At 53.3% G+C, this 19,497-nt stretch overlaps 1 protein-coding gene across 1 annotated transcript in view; it reads right to left on the bottom strand.

Moving 5' to 3' along the window:
• Positions 1–6: 6 nt before the first annotated feature.
• FLNA (filamin A) overlaps positions 7–19,497 on the bottom strand; it is a gene marked incomplete at its 5' end in the record, with an annotated part of 41,200 nt that continues 21,709 nt past the window's right edge. Inside the window, 11 exons of the mRNA XM_053967980.1 lie at positions 7–236; positions 1,273–1,491; positions 2,794–3,012; positions 5,330–5,506; positions 7,321–7,453; positions 12,584–12,699; positions 13,013–13,150; positions 15,822–16,088; positions 17,200–17,322; positions 17,739–17,891; positions 18,802–19,005. Coding sequence (XP_053823955.1) covers positions 49–236; positions 1,273–1,491; positions 2,794–3,012; positions 5,330–5,506; positions 7,321–7,453; positions 12,584–12,699; positions 13,013–13,150; positions 15,822–16,088; positions 17,200–17,322; positions 17,739–17,891; positions 18,802–19,005 — 1,937 coding nt within the window. The remainder of the gene's footprint in view (positions 237–1,272; positions 1,492–2,793; positions 3,013–5,329; positions 5,507–7,320; positions 7,454–12,583; positions 12,700–13,012; positions 13,151–15,821; positions 16,089–17,199; positions 17,323–17,738; positions 17,892–18,801; positions 19,006–19,497) is intronic.

Genomic DNA, 19,497 nt, shown 5'->3' with positions numbered 1-19,497 from the left:
CCCACGTTTAGCGCCATTTCCGTTCCCCCCGCGGCGGCGGCGCCGCGCTCAGGGCACGCAGACGCGGAAGGGGCTGTTGGGCACGTGCTGCTCGCCCCACTTGACCACCAGCAGGTACTCGCCGCGCTCCCGCAGCAGGTAGCCCACGTTGTACAGTTGGTTGCCCAAGTGCTTGACCACGATCTCCTCGCAGGGGTTCCGCGGGCCCTGCACCCCCACCAGCAGCATGTTGGTGCCTGCGGGGGAAAAAAGGAGATTTTGGGGGATTTTTGGGGGTTTTTGGGGGATTTGGGGATTTTTTTGGGGGATTTTTTGGGGATTTTTTGGGTTTTTTTTAATTTGGGGGATTTTTTTGGGGATTTTTGGGGGATTTTTGGGGATTTTGGGGGGGATTTTTGGGGTTTTGGGGGGATTTTGGGGGATTTCGGGGATTTTTTGGGATTTTTGGGGGATTTTGGGGGATTTTTGGGGGTTTTGGGATTTTTGGGGGATTTTTTGGGGTTTTTTTTTTGGGGGGGATTTTTTGGGATTTTTTGGTTTTTTTTTATTTTGGGGGATTTTTTTTGATTTTTTGGGGATTTTTGGAGGGATTTTGGGGGATTTTTGGGGTTTTTAGGGATTTTTTGGAGGATTTTTTGGGATTTTTTGGGATTTTGGGGATTTTGGGATTTTTGGGATTTTTTTGGGATTTTTTTGGGGATTTTTTTGGGATTTTTGGGGATTTTTTGGGGGGTTTTTAGGGAATTTTTTAGATTTTTGGGGATTTTTTTTTTTTTAATTTTGGGGGGGGGTTTGGGGCTATTTCAGGATGGGTTTTGGGCTATTTGATATTGGTGATATTTGGGGCCATTCCAGGGCAGTTTTTTGGGTCATTTTGGGTCATTTTGGGGCAGTTTTTGGATCATTTTGGGACCATTCCAGGGTGGTTTTTGGGTCATTTTGGGGCAGTTTTTGGGTCATTTTGGGGCCGTTCCAGGGCAGTTTTTGGATCATTTTGGGGCAGTTTTTGGGTCGTTCCAGGGCAGTTTTTGGGTCATTTTGGGGCAGTTTTTGGGTCATTTTGGGGCAGTTTTTGGGTCATTTTGGGACCATTCCAGGGCAGTTTTTGGGTCATTTTGGGGCAGTTTTTGGGTCATTTTGGGGCCGTTTTTGGGTCATTTTGGGGCCGTTTTTGGGTCATTTTGGGACCATTCCAGGATGTTTTTTTGGTCATTTTGGGGCCGTTTTTGGGTCATTTTGGGGCCGTTCCAGCTGATTTTGGGTCCCACCCACCGGCCTTGCTGCAGTCCACGGTGAAGGAATTCTTCTGGCCCACGAAGCCCTTGGTGAGCCCCAGGCCTTTGGCCACCACCTTGGAGGCATCGGAGAATTTGGGGGGTCCCGGGGGGGCCCCGGCGGGGGCGGGGGCGGGGGAGGGGCCCCCGTGGCCCCCCGAGTCCACCAGCACCGAGGAGCTCTCGCGGAGGCTGTGGCTGCTCACCAGGCGCGGCCCTGAAACGGGGCAAAAACCCCAAAATTCGGGCCTTGGAACCCCAAAAACTCATGGGGGGAAGGGTGGGAGTTTGGGGTTTGAAATGAGAAAAAATTCAGGGGGTGGGAGCTGAAAAACTGGGGGGGAACCCCAAAAATTCAGGGGGTGGGAGCTGAAAAACGGGGGGGGAACCCCAAAAATTCAGGGGTGGAACTGCAAACCCCCCAAAATCCACCCAAACCCCTCCCCAAATCCCCTCCTAATCCCCTCTCCCACACCCCAAATCCCCCCAATCCCCCCAAACCCCCTTTAACCACCCCAAACCCCCTCAATTCCTCCCCAAATCCCCCTTTAGACCCCCAGAACCCCCCAAAAGCCCTTAAACCCCTCCTAACCCCCTTTAACTCCCCCCAACCCCCCCCAAAACCCCTTTAACTCCCCCAAAGCCCATTTAAACCTTCCCAAATCCCCTTTAAATCCCCCAAATCCCCTTTAAATCCCCTTAATTACCCCCTAAATTCCATTTAAGCCCCCCAAACCCCTTTTAAACCCCCTCAATTCCCCCCAAACCCCCTTTAACCCCCCTTAATCCCCTTTAAACCCCCCAAACTCCCTTTAACCCCCTCAATTGCCCCCAAACCCCATTTAAACCCCCTTTAACCCCCTCAGACCCCCTTTAGCCCCCCCAAACCCCCTTGATTCCCCCCAAACCCCCTTTAACCCCCCCAAACCCCCTGTAACCCCCCCAAACCCCCTCAATTCCCCCCCAGACCCCCTGTAACCCCCCCAAACCCCCTTTAACCCCCCCCAAACCCCCTCTAAACCACCCCAAACCCCCTTTAACCCCCCCAGACCCCCTGTAACCCCCCCAAACCCCCTTTAACTCCCCCAGACCCCATTTAACCCCCCAAAACCCCTCAATTCCCCCCCAAAACCCCCTGTAACCCCCCCAAACCCCATTTAAACCCCCTTTAAACCCCCCCAAACCCCCTCTAAACCCCCCAAACCCCCTTTAAGACCCCCCAAACCCCCTTTAAGACCCCCCAAATCCCCTTTAAGACCCCCCAAACCCCCTTTAAACGCCCCCAAATCCCCTTTAAACCCCCTCAAACCCCCTTTAACCCCCCCAAACCCCATTTAGCCCCCCCCCAAACCCCCTGTAACCCCCCAAACCCCATTTAACCCCCCCAAACCCCCTCTAAACCCCCCCAAACCCCCTGTAACCCCCCAAACCCCATTTAACCCCCCCAAACCCCATTTAGCCCCCCCAAACCCCCTGTAGCCCCCCCCAAACCCCCTGTAGCCCCCTCCCCACGGCTCACCGGTGATCTTGGCCTTGAAGGGGCTCCCCACGATGTGGTGGGGCCCCCCGAATTTGATGGCGATGAGGTAACTGCCGGGGGCCATGGGCGTGTAGCTGACGCGGAAGCCCTCGGGGCACTCCTGGCACTCCATGGTCACCTTGGACGGGCCCTCGATGGTCACGGCCAGAGCGCCCGGGCCCGCCTTGGACGTGTTCACCACGAACTCGGCCGGGGAGCCTGAGGGACACCCCAAAATCCCACCGTGAAGTATCCCCAAATCCCAAATCAGACCCTGCTGAGAACCCCAAATCCCACATCAGAGCCCGCTGAGAACCCCAAATCCCAAATCAGACCCCGCTGAGAACCCCAAATCCCCACAGGGTCCATCCAAACCCCAAAATCCCACCGTAAAGCATCCCCAAATCCCAAATCAGACCCTGCTGAGAACCCCAAATCCCCACAGGGTCCATCCAAACCCCACTGAGAACCCCAAATCCCAAATCAGACCCTGCTGAGAACCCCAAATCCCCACAGGGTCCATCCAAACCCCACTGAGAACCCCAAATCCCAAATCAGACCCTGCTGAGAACCCCAAATCCCACATCAGAACCTGCTGAGAACCCCAAATCCCAAATCAGACCCCGCTGAGAACCCAAAATCCCCACAGGGTCCATCCAAACCCCAAAATCCCACCGTAAAGCATCCCCAAATCCCAAATCAGACCCTGCTGAGAACCCCAAATCCCACATCAGAACCCGCTGAGAACCCCAAATCCCAAATCAGACCCCGCTGAGAACCCCCGAATTCCATGGAAAGTGGATATTTGAATCCCAAATTCCATGGGGATCATCCAGACCCCAAAAGCCCACCATGAAATATCCCCAAATCAGACCCCACTGAGAACCCCAAATCCCCACAGGGTCCATCCAAACCCCACTGAGAACCCCCAGATTCCAACAGAAGCTCATTGAGAACCCCCAGATTCCATTGGGTTCATGCAGACCCCAAAATCCCACCACAAAGTATCCCCAAATCCCGAAGTCAGACCCCACTGAGAACCCCCAAATTCCATGGAAAGTGGATATTTGAATCCCAAATTCCATGGGGTTCATGCAGACCCCAAAATCCCACCACAAAGTATCCCCAAATCCCGAAGTCAGACCCCACTGAGAACCCCAAATTCCACTGAAGGAGGGGTCTGAACCCCACATTCTGTGGGGAGGGGGTTCAGACCCCACCGAGAACCCCCAAATTCCATGGGAACCTCATTGAGGACCCCAAATTCCATGGGGTTCATGCAGACCCCACTGAGAACCCCAAATTCCCATTTTCCCCCCAAATTCCCATTTTTTCCCCTCACATTCCGTACCTGCGGTGCCGCCCTCCAAGCCAGGCCTGTAGGCCGAGACCTGGCCCGGATCCTCGGCCTGTCCCAGATCCCTCCCAAATTCCCATTTTTTCTCCAAAAATTCTGGTTCTTCCCCCAAAATTCCATACCTGTTCTGCCCCCCCACACTCCCTCATCCCCTAAATTCCCATTTTTTCCCAAAATTCCCAATTTTTCCCCTCACATTCCGTACCTGTGGTGCCACCCTCCAGGCCAGGCCTGTAGGCCGAGACCAGGCCTGGATCCTCAGCCTGTCCCAGATCCCTCCCAAATTCCCATTTTTTCTCCAAAAATTCTGTACTCATTCTGCCCCCCCACACTCCTTCATGCCCTAAATTCCCATTTTTTCCCAAAATTCCCATTTTTTCCCCTCACATTCCGTACCTGTGGTGCCGCCCTCCAGGCTGGGCCCGTAGGCCGAGACCAGGCCCGGATCCTCGGCCTGTCCCAGATCCCTCCCAAATTCCCATTTTTTCTCCAAAAATTCTGTACTCGTTCTGCCCCCCCACACTCCCTCATCCCCTAAATTCCCATTTTTTCCCCAAATTCCCAATTTTTCCCCTCACATTCCATACCTGTGGTGCTGCCCTCCAGGCCAGGCCTGTAGGCCGAGACCAGGCCCGGATCCTCGGCCTGTCCCAGATCCCTCCCAAATTCCCATTTTTTCTCCAAAATTTCTGGTTCTTCCCCCAAAATTCCATACCTGTTCTGCCCCCCCACACTCCCTCATCCCCTAAATTCCCATTTTTTCCCAAAATTCCCAATTTTTCCCCTCACATTCCGTACCTGTGGTGCCGCCCTCCAGGCCGGGCTCGTAGGCCGAGACCAGGCCTGGATCCCCAGCCTGTCCCAGATCCCTCCCAAATTCCCATTTTTCCCCCAAATTCCCGGTACCTGCAGTGCCCCCAGCCCCATAATGTCCCAAATTCTGATTTTTTTCCCCAAAATTCCCAATTTTTCCCCTCACATTCCGTACCTGTGGTGCTGCCCTCCAGGCCGGGCCCGTAGGCTGAGACCAGGCCCGGATCCTCGGCCTGTCCCAGATCCCTCCCAAATTCCCATTTTTTCCCCCAAATTCCCGGTACCTGCAGTGCCCCCAACCCCATAACGTCCCAAATTCTGATTTTTTTCCCCAAAATTCCCAATTTTTCCCCTCACATTCCGTACCTGTGGTGCCACCCTCCAGGCCGGGCCCGTAGGCCGAGACCAGGCCCGGATCCCCGGCCTGGCCTGGCTCCCCCACCCGGACCTTGAAGGGGCTCCCGGGGATGTGGGAGCCCTCGAACTTCACGTCGATGGAGTAGACGCCGTTCTCCCGCGGGATGAAGCGCACGGCGTATTTGTCTGGGGAAAAGGGACCCCAAAATTACCCCTGAGACCCCAAAATTACCCCTGAAACTCCAGCAATCCCAAATCCCTGTGGGCGTATTTGTCTGGGGAAAAGGGACCCCAAAATTACCCCTGAAACTCCAGCAATCCCAAATTCCTGTGGGCGTATTTGTCTGGGGAAAAGGGACCCCAAAATTACCCCTGAGACCCCAAAATTGTTCCCGAGACCCCAAAATTATCCCTGAAATTCCAGCAATCCCAAATTCCTGTGGGAGTATTTGTCTGGGGAAAAGGGACCCCAAAATTACCCCTGAAACTCCAGCAATCCCAAATTCCTGTGGGCGTATTTGTCTGGGGAAAAGGGACCCCAAAATTATCCCCGAGACCCCAAAATTGTCCTTGAGACCCCAAAATTATCCCCAAAACTCTGGAGATCCCAAATTCCTGTGGGAGTATTTGTCTGTGGAAAACGGGACCCCAAAATTGTCCCTGAAAACCCCAAAATTGTCCTTGAGACCCCAAAATTACCCCTGAGACCCCAAAATTAACCTGGAGACCCCAAAATTACACCTGAGTCCCCAAAATTGTTCCTGAGACCCCAAAACCATCTCTGAACCCCCATTTTTAAGGGAACAGGGTGGATTTTGGGGTGGAATTTTGGGATTTTTGTAGGAACACCCCGGTTTTGGGGGATTTTTGGGGTGTCCCTCACCTGGGGTGACCTCGGAGATGTGGCACCACCCAGGGCTTGGAACTGGGCAGATTTTGGGGTGGAATTTGCAGATTTTGGGGTGGAATTTGTTGATTTTGGGGTGGAATTTGTTGATTTTGGGGTGGAATGTTGGGATTTTTGTAGGAACACCCCATTTTTTTGGGATTTTTGGAGTCCAACCCCAGGTTTTGGGGTGTCCCTCACCTGGGGTGACCTCGGAGATGTGGCCCCACCCAGAGCCCCCACGGATGAAGCATTTTGGGGTGGGATTTGCCGATTTTGTTGTGGAATTTTCAGATTTTGGGGGGGAATTTTTGGATTTTTTGGGGATTTTTGTAGGAACACCCCGTTTTTGCGGGATTTTTGGGGTGTCCCTCACCTGGGGTGACCTCGGAGATGTGGCACCACCCAGGGGTTGGAACTGGGCAGATTTTGAGATGGGATTTGCCAATTTTGGGGTGGAATTTGCCCATTTTGGGGTGGGATTTTTGTAGGAACACCCCATTTTTTTTGGATTTTTGTAGGAATTTTGGGATTTTTGTAGGAACACCCCATTTTTTTTGGATTTTTGGGGTCCAACCCCACATTTTGGGGTGTCCCTCACCTGGGGTGACCCCAGAGCCGTGTCACCATCCCAGGGCTTGGAACTGGGCAGATTTTGGGGTGGAATTTTCAGATTTTGGGGTGGAATTTTGGGATTTTGGGGTGGAATTTTGGGATTTTGGGGTGGAATTTTGGGATTTTTGTAGGAACACCCCGTTTTTTGGGGGTTTTTGGGGTGTCCCTCACCTGGGGTGACCTCGGAGATGTGGCACCACCCAGGGCTTGGAACTGGGCAGATTTTGGGGTGGAATTTTGGGATTTTGGGGTGGAATTTTTGGATTTTTTGGGGATTTTTGTAGGAACACCCCGGTTTTGGGGGATTTTTGGGGTGTCCCTCACCTGAGGTGACCTCGGAGATGTGACACCACCCAGGGCTTGGAACTGGGCAGATTTTGGGGTGGAATTTGCTGATTTTGGGGTGGAATTTTCAGATTTTGGGGGGGAATTTTTGGATTTTTTTGGGATTTTTGTAGGAACACCCCGTTTTTTCAGGGGTTTTTGGGGTGTCCCTCACCTGGGGTGACCTCGGAGATGTGGCACTCCTCCAGGGCCCCCGAGGGGCTGTGCACTTTGGCGTCCAGGGCCCCCCTGGCCCCGTTGAGGCTGACGGCGAACGAGGCGGGCTGGTGAACCTTGAGCCCCGACTCCTGGGGGGACACGGGTCAGACACCCCAAAAACGGCGCTGGGACCCCCCAAAACCCCGGGGAAACGCCCCCACCCCAGCCAGGGAAACCCAAAAAGGGGTTGGGGTTCGGGGAATTGGGGGCATGGTGGAGAAAAAGGGGAAAAAAAAGCGAAGAAAGAGCAAAAAAATGAGAAAAAAACAACAAAAAAAGCCTAAAGGCATCGCCTGAGAAAAGGAAAGAATCATAAATAAAGAGAAAAAAATAAGGAAAATACAAAAAAAAATCCTAAAGGAGTCACCCAAAACCCAAAGGAAGCCCAAAGGGAGAAAGCAAGCAAAAAATCCTAAAGGAATTCCCCAAAGAAAGGGAAAAAAGCAGCAAAAAAACCAAAAATAACCCTAAAGGAGTCCCCAGAACCCAAAGGAACCCCAAAGAATGAGAAAGGAAAACAAAAAAAAAAAAATTTAAAGGCCAAAGAAAGAGAAAAAAAACAACAAAAAACACAAAGAAACCCCACAAAATTAAAAAAAAAACTAAAAAGAAAGAACAGCCAAAAAAACAAACAAAAAAAACCAAATCCCCCAAAGAAACCCCAAAAAACCCCAAAATAAACCCTAAAAAAAACCACAAAAACACAAAATAAACCCAAAAAAACCCAAAGAAACAAAAAAAAACCCACAAAAAACCCAAAATAAACCCCCATATAAACCAAACACAACCCAAAAGCCCCCAAAGAAAGGAAAAAAAAACAAAAATCCCAAAAAAACCCTGAAAAAACCTCCCCAAAAATGCCCCCAAAAAAACCAAAAGAAAAACCCAGAAAAACAAAAAGAAAAAAAAAACCCAAAACCCTAAAAAAACAAAAAGAAACCCCCCAAAAAAACCAAGAAAAACCCCAAATAACCCCTCCCAAAAAAAAACCCAAAAATATTCCCACCCCCTCCCCAAAAAAAGCCCCCAAAGAGCCAAAAAAAGCAAAAAAAACTCCCACAAAAATCCTAAAAAAAGCCAAAAAATCCCCAAATAAAGCCAAAAAAAATCCCCCAAAAATCCCCAAAAAACCAAAAAAATCCCCCCCAAAAAACCAAAAAAAATCCCCCAAAAAATCCCCAAAAAGCCAAAAAAATCCCCCCAAAAACCCCAAAACCCCAAAAACGCGGCCCTGACCCCAAATCTGGGAGATTTTGGGGTCCCCAAGGGGCCAAAGCCCAAAATTTTGGGGTGGGGGTGGGAGAAGTTCAGGTTTGTTCAGGTGGGACCCCCAAATTTTTACCCCAAAAACGCCCAAGGGGGTAAAAAAAAAAAAAACCAAAAATTCAGTTTGGGGAGGGGAGACCCCAAAATCCTCCCCCCCAAAAATTCCAGGGAGGGGCAGAACGACCCCAAATCTTCATCCCAAAAATTTTGAGGGGGAAGGGGGTTGGAAAATCCCAAATCCTCACCCCAAAAATTATTTTTGGGAAGGAAAACGACCCCAAATTCCCACCCCAAAAATCCCAGGGAGGGTTTGGACACCCCCAAATTCCCACCCCAAATCTTTTTTGGGGTGGGAGAATTCCCTCCCCAAAACCTCATCCCAAAAAATTTGGGGTGGGGGGGGTTGGAAAATCCCAAATCCTCACCCGAAAAATTCTGGGAGAATTGGAAAATCCCAAATTCCCACCCCAAAAATTTTGGGAAAATTAGAAAATCCCAAATTCCCACCCCAAATATTTTTGGGGTGGGAGAAGTCCCCCCAAAACTTCACCCCAGAAATTCTCGGGGGGCTGGAAAATCCCAAAACTTTACCCCAAAAATTCTGGGGGGGGAGAGTTGGAAAATCCCAAATTCCCACCCCAAAAATTTTGGGAGAATTGCAAAATCCCAAATTCCCACCCCAAATATTTTGGGAGAATTGCAAAATCCCGAATTCCCACCCCAAATATTTTGGGGATGGGAGAAACCCCCCCCAAAACCTCACCCCAAATATTTTTTTTTGGGGGGGGGGGCGTTTAAAAAACCCCAAATCCTCCCCTCAAAACCCCCTGGGGGAGCCTCAAACCCCAAAATCCCAAATTTTTTCGGTTTTTTTTGGGATTTTCCTCCCCCCCAAAAAAATCCCAATTTGGGGGAGGGGTTTGAGGGTCCCTAAAGGGGTGGGGGGGAGATTTTGGGGTCCCCCCCCTGGACCCCACTTACCTTGGGGGGCTGGGGGGGTTTAACGGGAGCCAGCGGCGGCCCCGGCCCCAATTTGGGGTTTTTGGGGTTTTTTTTTGGGGCCGCTGGGTCCCGTTAACCCCCCCCAGCCCCCCCCTGTTCAAAGCCTTTATCAGAGACACGAGAGAGACCCCGGGACCCCCGGCCTGGGGGGCTGGGCCAGCGCAGGGACCCCCGAGCTGAGCCAGGGCCTGAGGCTGCTCCAGACTGCTGGAATCTGATTTAAAACCCTCAAATCGGCTAAAAACCTCCTAAAATAGCCTCAAATCTGCTTAAAAACTCCTAAAATCTGATTAAAATACCCTAAAATCTGCTTAAAAACTCCTAAAATCTGCTTCAAACCCCCTAAATCGGCTAAAAACCTCCTAAAATAGCCTCAAATCAGCTTAAAACCTCCTAAAATCTGATTAAAATACCCTAAAATCTGCTTAAAAACTCCTAAAATAGCCTAAAATCTGCTTAAAAACTCCTAAAATCTGCTTCAAACCCACTAAATCGGCTAAAAAAACCTCCTAAATCTGATTAAAATACCCTAAATTCTGCTTAAAAACCTCCTAAAATAGCCTAAAATCAGCTTAAAAACTCCTAAAATCTGATTAAAATACCCTAAAATCAGCTTAAAAACTCCTAAAATACCCTAAAATCTGCTTAAAAACTCCTAAAAAACCCTAAAATCTGCTTAAAAACCTCCTAAAATCTGATTAAAATACCCTAAAATCTGCTTAAAACCTCCTAAAATAGTCTAAATTCTGCTTAAAAACTCCTAAAATAGCCTAAATTCAGCTTAAAAACCCCTAAAATACCCTAAAATCTGCTTAAAAACTCCTAAAATAGCCTCAAATCTGCTAAAAAACCTCCTAAAATAGCCTAAATTCTGCTTAAAAACCTCCTAAATCTGATTAAAATACCCTCAAATCGGCTTAAAAACTCCTAAAATCTGCTTCAAACCCACTAAATCGGCTAAAAAACCTCCTAAATCTGATTAAAATACCCTAAATTCTGCTTAAAAACCTCCTAAAATAGCCTAAAATCAGCTTAAAAACTCCTAAAATCTGATTAAAATACCCTAAAATCTGCTTAAAAACTCCTAAAATACCCTAAAATCTGCTTAAAAACTCCTAAAATAGCCTCAAATCTGCTTAAAAACTCCTAAAATAGCCTAAATTCTGCTTAAAAACCCCTAAAATACCCTAAATTCTGCTTAAAAACTCCTAAAATAGGCTCAAATCTGCTTAAAAACCTCCTAAATCTGATTAAAATACCCTAAAATCTGCTTAAAACCTCCTAAAATCTGCTTCAAACCCCCTAAATCGGCTAAAAACCTCCTAAAATAGCCTCAAATCTGCTTAAAAACTCCTAAAATACCCTAAAATCTGCTTAAAAACTCCTAAAATAGCCTAAATTCTGCTTAAAAACTCCTAAATCTGATTAAAATACCCTAAAATCTGCTTAAAAACTCCTAAAAAACCCTAAAATCTGCTTAAAAACTCCTAAAATACCCTAAAATCTGCTTAAAAACTCCTAAAATAGCCTAAATTCTGCTTAAAAACCCCTAAAATACCCTAAAATCTGCTTAAAAACTCCTAAAATACCCTAAAATCTGCTTAAAAACCTCCTAAATCTGATTAAAATACCCTAAATCAGCCACAAAACCTCCTAAAATACCCTAAAATCTGCTTAAAAACCTCCTAAATTCTGCTTAAAATACCCTAAATTCTGCATCAAATCCCTAAATTCTGCTTAAAAAACTCCTAAATCTGCTTCAAATACCCTAAATTCTGCTTAAAAACCTCCTAAAATCTGCTTCAAACCCCCAAAATCGGCTAAAAACCCTCCTAAAGTCTGATTAAAAACTGCCTAAATCTGATTAAAATACCTAAAATCTGCTTCAGAACCCCAAAATCGGCTACAAAACCTCCTAAATCTGATTAAAACCCTAAATTCTGCTTCAAAATCCCCCAAATCAGCTTCAAAACCTCCAAAATCTGATTAAAATATCCTAAAATCTGCTTAAAACCCCTAAAATCTGCTTCAAAACCCCAAAATCTGCCTCTAGAAATCCCAAAGCTGCTCCTACAGACCCCAGAACCTTCAGCTAAAAATCCCAAATCCCAAATCTGCCCCTACAGACCCCAAAACTTCCCCTAAAGCCCCAAAACTGCTCCTATAGACCCCAAATCTGCCCCTACAAACCCCAAATCTGCCCCTACAAACCCCAAAACTTCCCCTAAAACCCCAAAACTGATCCTATAAACCCCAAAGCTTCTTCTACAGACGCCAAAACTTCCCCTAAAACTCCAAAACTTCCCCTAAAACCCCCAAAACTGCCCCTATAGACCCTGAAACTGTTCCTATAAACCCAAAACCCCAAAATCTGCTCCTACAGACCCCAAAACTTCCCCTAAAACCCCAAAACTGCTCCTACAACCCCAAAACTTCCCCTATAGATCCTAAAACTGCTCCTACAACCCCAAAACTGCCCCTAAAACCCCCAAAACTTCCCCTAAAACCCCCCAAACTTCCCCTAAAACCCCAAAACTGCCCCTACAAACCCCAAAACTTCCCCTATAGACCCCCAAAACTTCCCCTAAAACCCCCAAAACTTCCCCTAAAACCCCAAAACTGCCCCTACAAACCCCAAATCTGCCCCTACAAACCCCAAAACTTCCCCTATAGACCCCAAAACTTCCCCTAAAACCCCAAAACTGCTCCTATAGACCCCAAATCTGCCCCTACAAACCCCAAAACTTCCCCTAAAACCCCAAAACTGCTCCTAGAGACCCCAAATCTGCCCCTACAAACCCCAAAACTTCCCCTAAAACTTCCCCTACAAGCCCCAACCCTCCCCAAGCCCGTGGGGGCTGCGCTGGCCGGGCCCCCCCCGGCTCCGGGGGGTTTCTGTGGTGTTTTTTTGGGGTTTTTTTTGGGGTTTTTGGGGTCTCCAGGTGCCTCACCTGAAGGCTAGAAACAGTCAGGCGCCGCGCGGCGTCGCTCGGCGCCGCGGCCGTCACCACGAAGGGGCTCTCGGGGATGTGCTCGTCGTTGAACTTCACCGACACCTCGTAGTCACCTGCGAGGGGTCTGGGGTCAGGGGAGGGGCTGCGACCCCAAAAACCCCCAAAATCCCATCCCAAAAACCCCAAAAATCCCAAAAATCCAGCCCCCAAATCCCCTAAAACCCGGCTCTGTCCCCTGTCCCGGGGATGTGCTCGTCGTTGAACTTCACCGACACCTCGTGGTCACCTGAGAGGGGTCTGGGGTCAGGGGAGGGGCTGCGACCCCAAAAACCCCAAACCCCACAAAAACCCCACAAAAACCCCACAAAACCCCCAAAAACCCCCCAAAAACCCCAAAAACCCCAAGCCCCAGCGCCGAACACGCACCGGGCTCCTGCACCACGTAGGAGACGCCGCAGGAGCCGTCCTTGTGGTCCTCGAAGGCGATCTCGGCCTTGCTGGGACCCTCGACGGCGATGGAGAGACCCCCGGCGCCGGCCTCGCGCGTCCAGATGCTGAACTCGGCTGGGGACGGGAAAAGGGGGGTCAGGGAACCCCAAAAACCCCAAAAATCACCCCAAAAACCAGCCCAAAAACCCCACAAACACGCCTGTACTGGAAAAACCCCATAAATTCCCCTATAAAGGACACAGAGACCCCCGGCGCCGGCCTCGCGCGTCCAGATGCTGAACTCGGCTGGGGATGGGGAAAAGGGGGGTCAGGGCACCCCAAAATCCTAAAAATCACCCCAAAAACCCCCCAAAACCACCCCAAAAACCAGCCCAAAACCACGCCTGTCCCAAAAAAACCCCATAAACCCCATAAATTCCCCTATAAAGGACACAGAGACCCCCGGCGCCGGCCTCGCACATCCAGATGCTGAACTCGGCTGGGGATGGGGAAAAGGGGGGTCAGGGAACCCCAAAATCCTAAAAACCAACCCCAAAACCAGCCCAAAAACCAGCCCCAAATCTCCCTGTCACCAAAAAACCCCATAAACCCCATAAATTCCCCTATAAAGGACACAGAGACCCCCAGCCCAAGCCTCCAGTTGCTGAACTCGGCTGGGGATGGGGAACAGGGGGGTCAGGGAACCCCAAAATCCGCCCTGACCCCGATGTTTTGGAGTTCCCACTCCATTTTTTGGGGGTTCCTGCCTTTTTTTAGGGTCCCTGCCCCATTTTCTGGAGTCCCCTCCCCATTTTTTGGGGTCCCGCATCCCATTTTTGGGGTTCCCCCATCCCAATTTTGGGGTCCCCATCCCATTTTCGGGGTCTCCCCCAATTTTGGGGTCCCCATCCCAGTTTCGGGGTGCTCACTGGGGCTCCCCCCCTCATCTCCAGGCTCCCCCCAATTTCGAGGTCCCCCACCCCAATTTTGGGGTCCCCCATCCTGTTTTTGGGGTGTTCACCGGGGCTCCCCCCCATTTCCCCAATTCCCCAATTTTGAGGTCCCCCCCAGTTTCGGGGTGCTCACCGGGGCTCTCCCCCCAATTTTGGGGTGCCCCCAGTTTCGGGGTGCTCACCGGGGCTCCCCCCCATTTCCCCAATTCCCCCCCAATTTCGGGGTGCTCACTGGGGCTCTCCCCCCATTTTTGGGGTCCCCCATCCCATTTTCGGGGTGCTCACCGGGGCTCTCCCCCCAATTTTGGGGTGCCCCCAGTTTCGGGGTGCTCATCGGGGCTCTCCCCCCAATTTTGGGGTCCCCTCAGTTTCGGGGTGCTCACCGGGGCTCCCCCCATTTCCCCATTTCCCCAATTTTGGGGTCCCCCCATCCCATTTTTGGGGTGCTCACCGGGGCTCCCCCCATTTCCCCATTTCCCCAATTTTGGGGTCCCCCCATCCCATTTTCGGGGTGCTCACCGGGGCTCTCCCCCCAATTTTGGGGTCCCCATCCCAGTTTCGGGGTGCTCACTGGGGCTCTCCCCCAAATTTTGGGGTTCCCCCCATTTTTGGGGTGCTCACTGGGGCTCCCCCCATTTCCCCATTTCCCCAATTTTGGGGTCCCCCCATCCCATTTTTGGGGTGCTCACCGGGGCTCCCCCCATTTCCCCATTTCCCCAATTTTGGGGTCCCCCCAGTTTCGGGGTGCTCACCGGGGCTCTCCCCCCATTTTTGGGGTCCCCATCCCAGTTTCGGGGTGCTCACTGGGGCTCTCCCCCAAATTTTGGGGTCCCCCCCATTTTTGGGGTGCTCACCGGGGCTCCCCCCATTTCCCCATTTCCCCATTTTTGAGGTTCCCCCATCCCAGTTTCGGGGTGCTCACTGGGGCTCCCCCCATTTCCCCATTTCCCCAATTCCCCATTTTTGGGGTTCCCCCATCCCAGTTTTGGGGTGCTCACCGGGGCTCCCCCCCATTTCCCCAATTTTGGGGTTCCCCCATCCCAGTTTCGGGGTGCTCACTGGGGCTCTCCCCCCAATTTTGGGGTCCCCCCATCCCAGTTTTGGGGTGCTCACCGGGGCTCCCCCCATTTCCCCATTTCCCCAATTTTGGGGTCCCCCCAGTTTCGGGGTGCTCACCGGGGCTCTCCCCCCATTTTTGGGGTCCCCATCCCAGTTTCGGGGTGCTCACTGGGGCTCTCCCCCAAATTTTGGGGTCCCCCCCATTTTTGGGGTGCTCACTGGGGCTCCCCCCATTTCCCCATTTCCCCAATTTTGGGGTTCCCCCATCCCATTTTTGGGGTGCTCACCGGGGCTCCCCCCATTTCCCCATTTCCCCATTTTTGGGGTTCCCCCATCCCAGTTTCGGGGTGCTCACTGGGGCTCTCCCCCCAATTTTGGGGTTCCCCCATCCCATTTTTGGGGTGCTCACCGGGGCTCCCCCCATTTCCCCAATTTTGGGGTTCCCCCATCCCAGTTTCGGGGTGCTCACTGGGGCTCTCCCCCCAATTTTGGGGTCCCCCCCAGTTTCGGGGTGCTCACTGGGGCTCTCCCCCCAATTTTGGGGTCCCCCCAGTTTCGGGGTGCTCACTGGGGCTCTCCCCCCAATTTTGGGGTTCCCCCATCCCATTTTCGGGGTGCTCACCGGGGCTCCCCCCCATTTCCCCAATTCCCCCCCAGTTTTGGGGTGCTCACTGGGGCTCTCCCCCCAATTTTGGGGTCCCCCCATCCCATTTCTGGGGTGCTCACCGGGGCTCCCCCCATTTCCCCATTTCCCCAATTTTGGGGTTCCCCCATCCCATTTTCGGGGTGCTCACCGGGGCTCCCCGCCTCGGCTCTCTCCAGCCCCGGCCCCCCGGCCCGGACCTTGTGGGCGCCGCCCTCGCCCAGCGGCCCCACGGTGAACTGGAAGGGGCTGCCGGGCACGTGCTGCCCGCGGTCCTTGACGCTGACGCGGTGAGCGCCCGTCTCCTGCGGCACGAAGCGAACGCCGACCGTGCCCCCGGCACCCGGCAGCACCTGCGCGGCCACGGGCTGGCCCGAGGGGCCGCTCACCTGCGCCGTCACCTCGGACACGGACAGCTCTGGGGTGGGGGAAAAATGGGGAAAAATGGAGTTATTTATGGGAAATGGTCAGTGTGGGACCGGTCACCTGCGCCGTCACCTCGGACACGGACAGCTCTGGGGGGAAAAATGGGGGAAAAATGGGGGAAAAATGGGGAAAATGGGGAAAAAATGGTCAATGTGGGACCGGTCACCTGAGCAGTCACCTTGGACATGGACAGCTCTGGGGGGAAAAAATGGGGGAAAAATGGGGAAAATGGGGAAAAAATGGTCAATGTGGGACCGGTCACCTGAGCAGTCACCTCGGACACGGACAGCTCTGGGGTGGGGGAAAAATGGGGGAAAAATGGGGAAAAATGGAGTTATTTATGGGAAATGGTCAGCGTGGGACTGGTCACCTGCGCCGTCACCTCGGACACGGACAGCTCTGGGGTGGGGGAAAAATGGGGAAAAATGGGGAAAATGGTCAATGTGGGACTGGTCACCTGAGCAGTCACCTCGGACACGGACAGCTCTGGGGTGGGGGAAAAATGGGGAAAAATGGGGAAAATGGGGACAAAATGGTCAATGTGGGACTGGTCACCTGAGCAGTCACCTCGGACACGGACAGCTCTGGGGTGGGGAAAATGGGGAAAAAATGGGGAAAAAATGGGGAAAATGGTCAGTGTGGGACTGGTCACCTGCACTGTCACCTCGGACATAGCAGCTCTGGGGAGAAATGTGGAAAAAACAGGGAAAAATGGAAAAAATGGGGAAAATGGCCAGTGTGGGACTGGTCACCTGCATGGTCACCTCAGACAGCGAGAGTTCTGGGCAAAGAAGGGCGGGGGGAAAGGAAAAAAAACAAAGAAAAGGGGAGAAAAGGGGAAAAAGGGGGGCAGTGGTCTCTGGGGGACACTCAAGACCCCTCCAGGACCCCCAAACCCCCCCCAGGTCACTCAAGACCCCCCAAAACCCCCCCAGGACCCCCAGAACCTGCCCCGGAACACCTCCAGGGATGCTCGGGGACTCTCTGAAGTCTTTCAGGACCCCCCCAGGACCCAATTGAGACCCCTCAGGACCCTCCTGAGACCCCCCCAGGAGCCCCCAGGACCCCCCCAGGACCCCCCCAGGACCCCCCCGGCCCCTCACCGGGCATTTTGAGGCTGAGGTCGCAGGGGGTGCCCACGCTGGCCTCGGGGGGGGCGCGGCGCCGCCGGGTGATGCTCTCGCGCACGCGGCCCTCGCCCGTCACCTTCACCGAGAAGGGGCTCCCTGGGGAGGGGGTTAGGGACAGGTGAGACCCCCAGAGCCCCCCCCAAATTCCCCCAGAGCTCCCCAAGTTATCCCGGAGTCCTCAGAGCCCCCAAATCCCCCCCAAATCCCCCAAATGAGGCTCCCCCAGATCGGGCACCTTCACCCAGAAGGGGCTCCCTGGGGAGGGGCTTGGGGTCAGTTGGGACCCCCCAAAACTCCCCAAAACAGCCCCAGTCCCTCCCAGTCTCTCCCAGTGCCCCTCCAGTGTCACTCTCCGTCCTTTTCCACCCTCCCAGTGTCCCCAACCCCCTCCCAGTCCTTCCCAGTGTCCCCCAATCCCCTCCCAGTCCCTCCCAGTCCTTCCCAGTGTCCCCCAACCCCTCCCAGTGCCCCCCAGTCCCCTCCCAGTCCCTCCCAGTGCCCCCAGTGCCCACCAGGCACGTGCTGGTCCCCGAACTTGACGGAGATGATGTAGTTGCCGGGCTCGGTGGGGCAGTAGGACACGCGGCAGGTGCCGTCCTCCAGCTCCTCCGTGGTGATGTCCACCTTGCTGGGGCCCTCGATGGACAGGCTCAGCCCCCCGTACCCTGGGGGGGGCACGGGGTCAGGACAGACCCCAAAAAATCCACCCCAAAAGACCCCAAATCCCAAAACCCCCATAATGCATAAAAAAACCTTAAAGTACCCCAAAACCCCTAAAATACCCCCAAAAAACCCCAAAAAGGCAGCCCCAGTAAACCCTCACTGGGCAGGCTCAGCCCCCCATACCCTGGGGGGGCCACGGGGTCAGGACAGACCCCAAAAACTCCCAAAAAATCCACCCCAAAAAGACCCAAATCCCAAAATCTCCCAGTACAAACCAGTCCCCCCAGTCCCAGTCCCTCCCAGTCCCGGCTCTCACCGGCCTGGCGGGTGTCAATGGTGAACTGGGCTGGCTGGAACGTGGTGCCAGTGCCAGTCCCAGTGCCAGTCCCAGTCCCTCCCAGTGCCAGTGCCAGTGCCAGTCCCAGTGCCAGTGCCAGTCCCAGTCCATCCCAGTGCCAGTCCCAGTCCATCCCAGTCCCAGTCCCAGTCCCAGTCCCCCCAGTCCCGGCTCTCACCGGCCTGGCGGGTGTCGATGGTGAACTGGGCTGGCTGGAACGTGGTGCCAGTGCCAGTGCCAGTGCCAGTGCCAGTGCCAGTGCCAGTCCCAATCCCAGTCCCAGTGCCAGTGCCAGTCCCAGTGCCAGTGCCAGTGCCAGTGCCAGTCCCAGTCCCACTCCAGCCCTCACCAGCCTGGCGGGTGTCAATGGTGAACTGGGCTGGCTGGAATGTGGTGCCAGTGCCAGTCCCAGTGCCAGTGCCAGTCCCAGTCCAGCCCTCACCAGCCTGGCGGGTGTCGATGGTGAACTGGGCTGGCTGGAACGTGGTGCCAGTGCCAGTCCCAGTGCCAGTCCCAGTGCCAGTCCCAGTCCCAGTCCCAGTCCCAGTCCCTCCCAGTCCCAGTCCAGGCCTCACCAGCCTGGCGGGTGTCGATGGTGAACTGGGCTGGCTGGAACGTGGTGCCCTCGCTCAGGCCGGGCCCGCGCAGCTGCACCCGCGAGGCGTCCCCGAGCTCCGCCTGGCTGATGGTGACAGCCAGGGGACTGCGCGGCAGCGGCTGTCCCCCGCGGGTGACGTGCACCAGGTGCTCCCCCACCTCCTGGGGGACAAACGAGATCCCTGCGGGGACAGGGACAGTGACAGGGTCACCTCAGGGACACAGGGACATGTCACACACAGGGACATGTCACACACAGGGACAGGGACACAGGGATATGTCACACACAGGGACAGGGACACAGGGATATGTCACACACAGGAACATGTCACACACAGGGACAGGGACACAGGGACAGGGACACAGGGACACAGGGACATGTCACACACAGGAACATGTCACACACAGGGACAGGGACACAGGGACAGGGACACAGGGACACAGGGATATGTCACACACAGGAACATGTCACACACAGGGACAGGGACACAGGGACAGGGACACAGGGACACAGGGATATGTCACACACAGGAACATGTCACACACAGGGACAGGGACACAGGGACAGGGACACAGGGACACAGGGATATGTCACACACAGGAACATGTCACACACAGGGACAGGGACACAGGGACAGGGACACAGGGACACAGGGACATGTCACACACAGGGA

Source organism: Vidua chalybeata, chromosome 32, assembly GCF_026979565.1.
Source record: "Vidua chalybeata isolate OUT-0048 chromosome 32, bVidCha1 merged haplotype, whole genome shotgun sequence".
Classification (NCBI taxonomy): Eukaryota; Metazoa; Chordata; class Aves; order Passeriformes; family Viduidae; genus Vidua; species Vidua chalybeata.
Note: the sequence above shows the minus strand (reverse complement) of the source record. Positions and strands in the feature narration are given on the sequence as shown.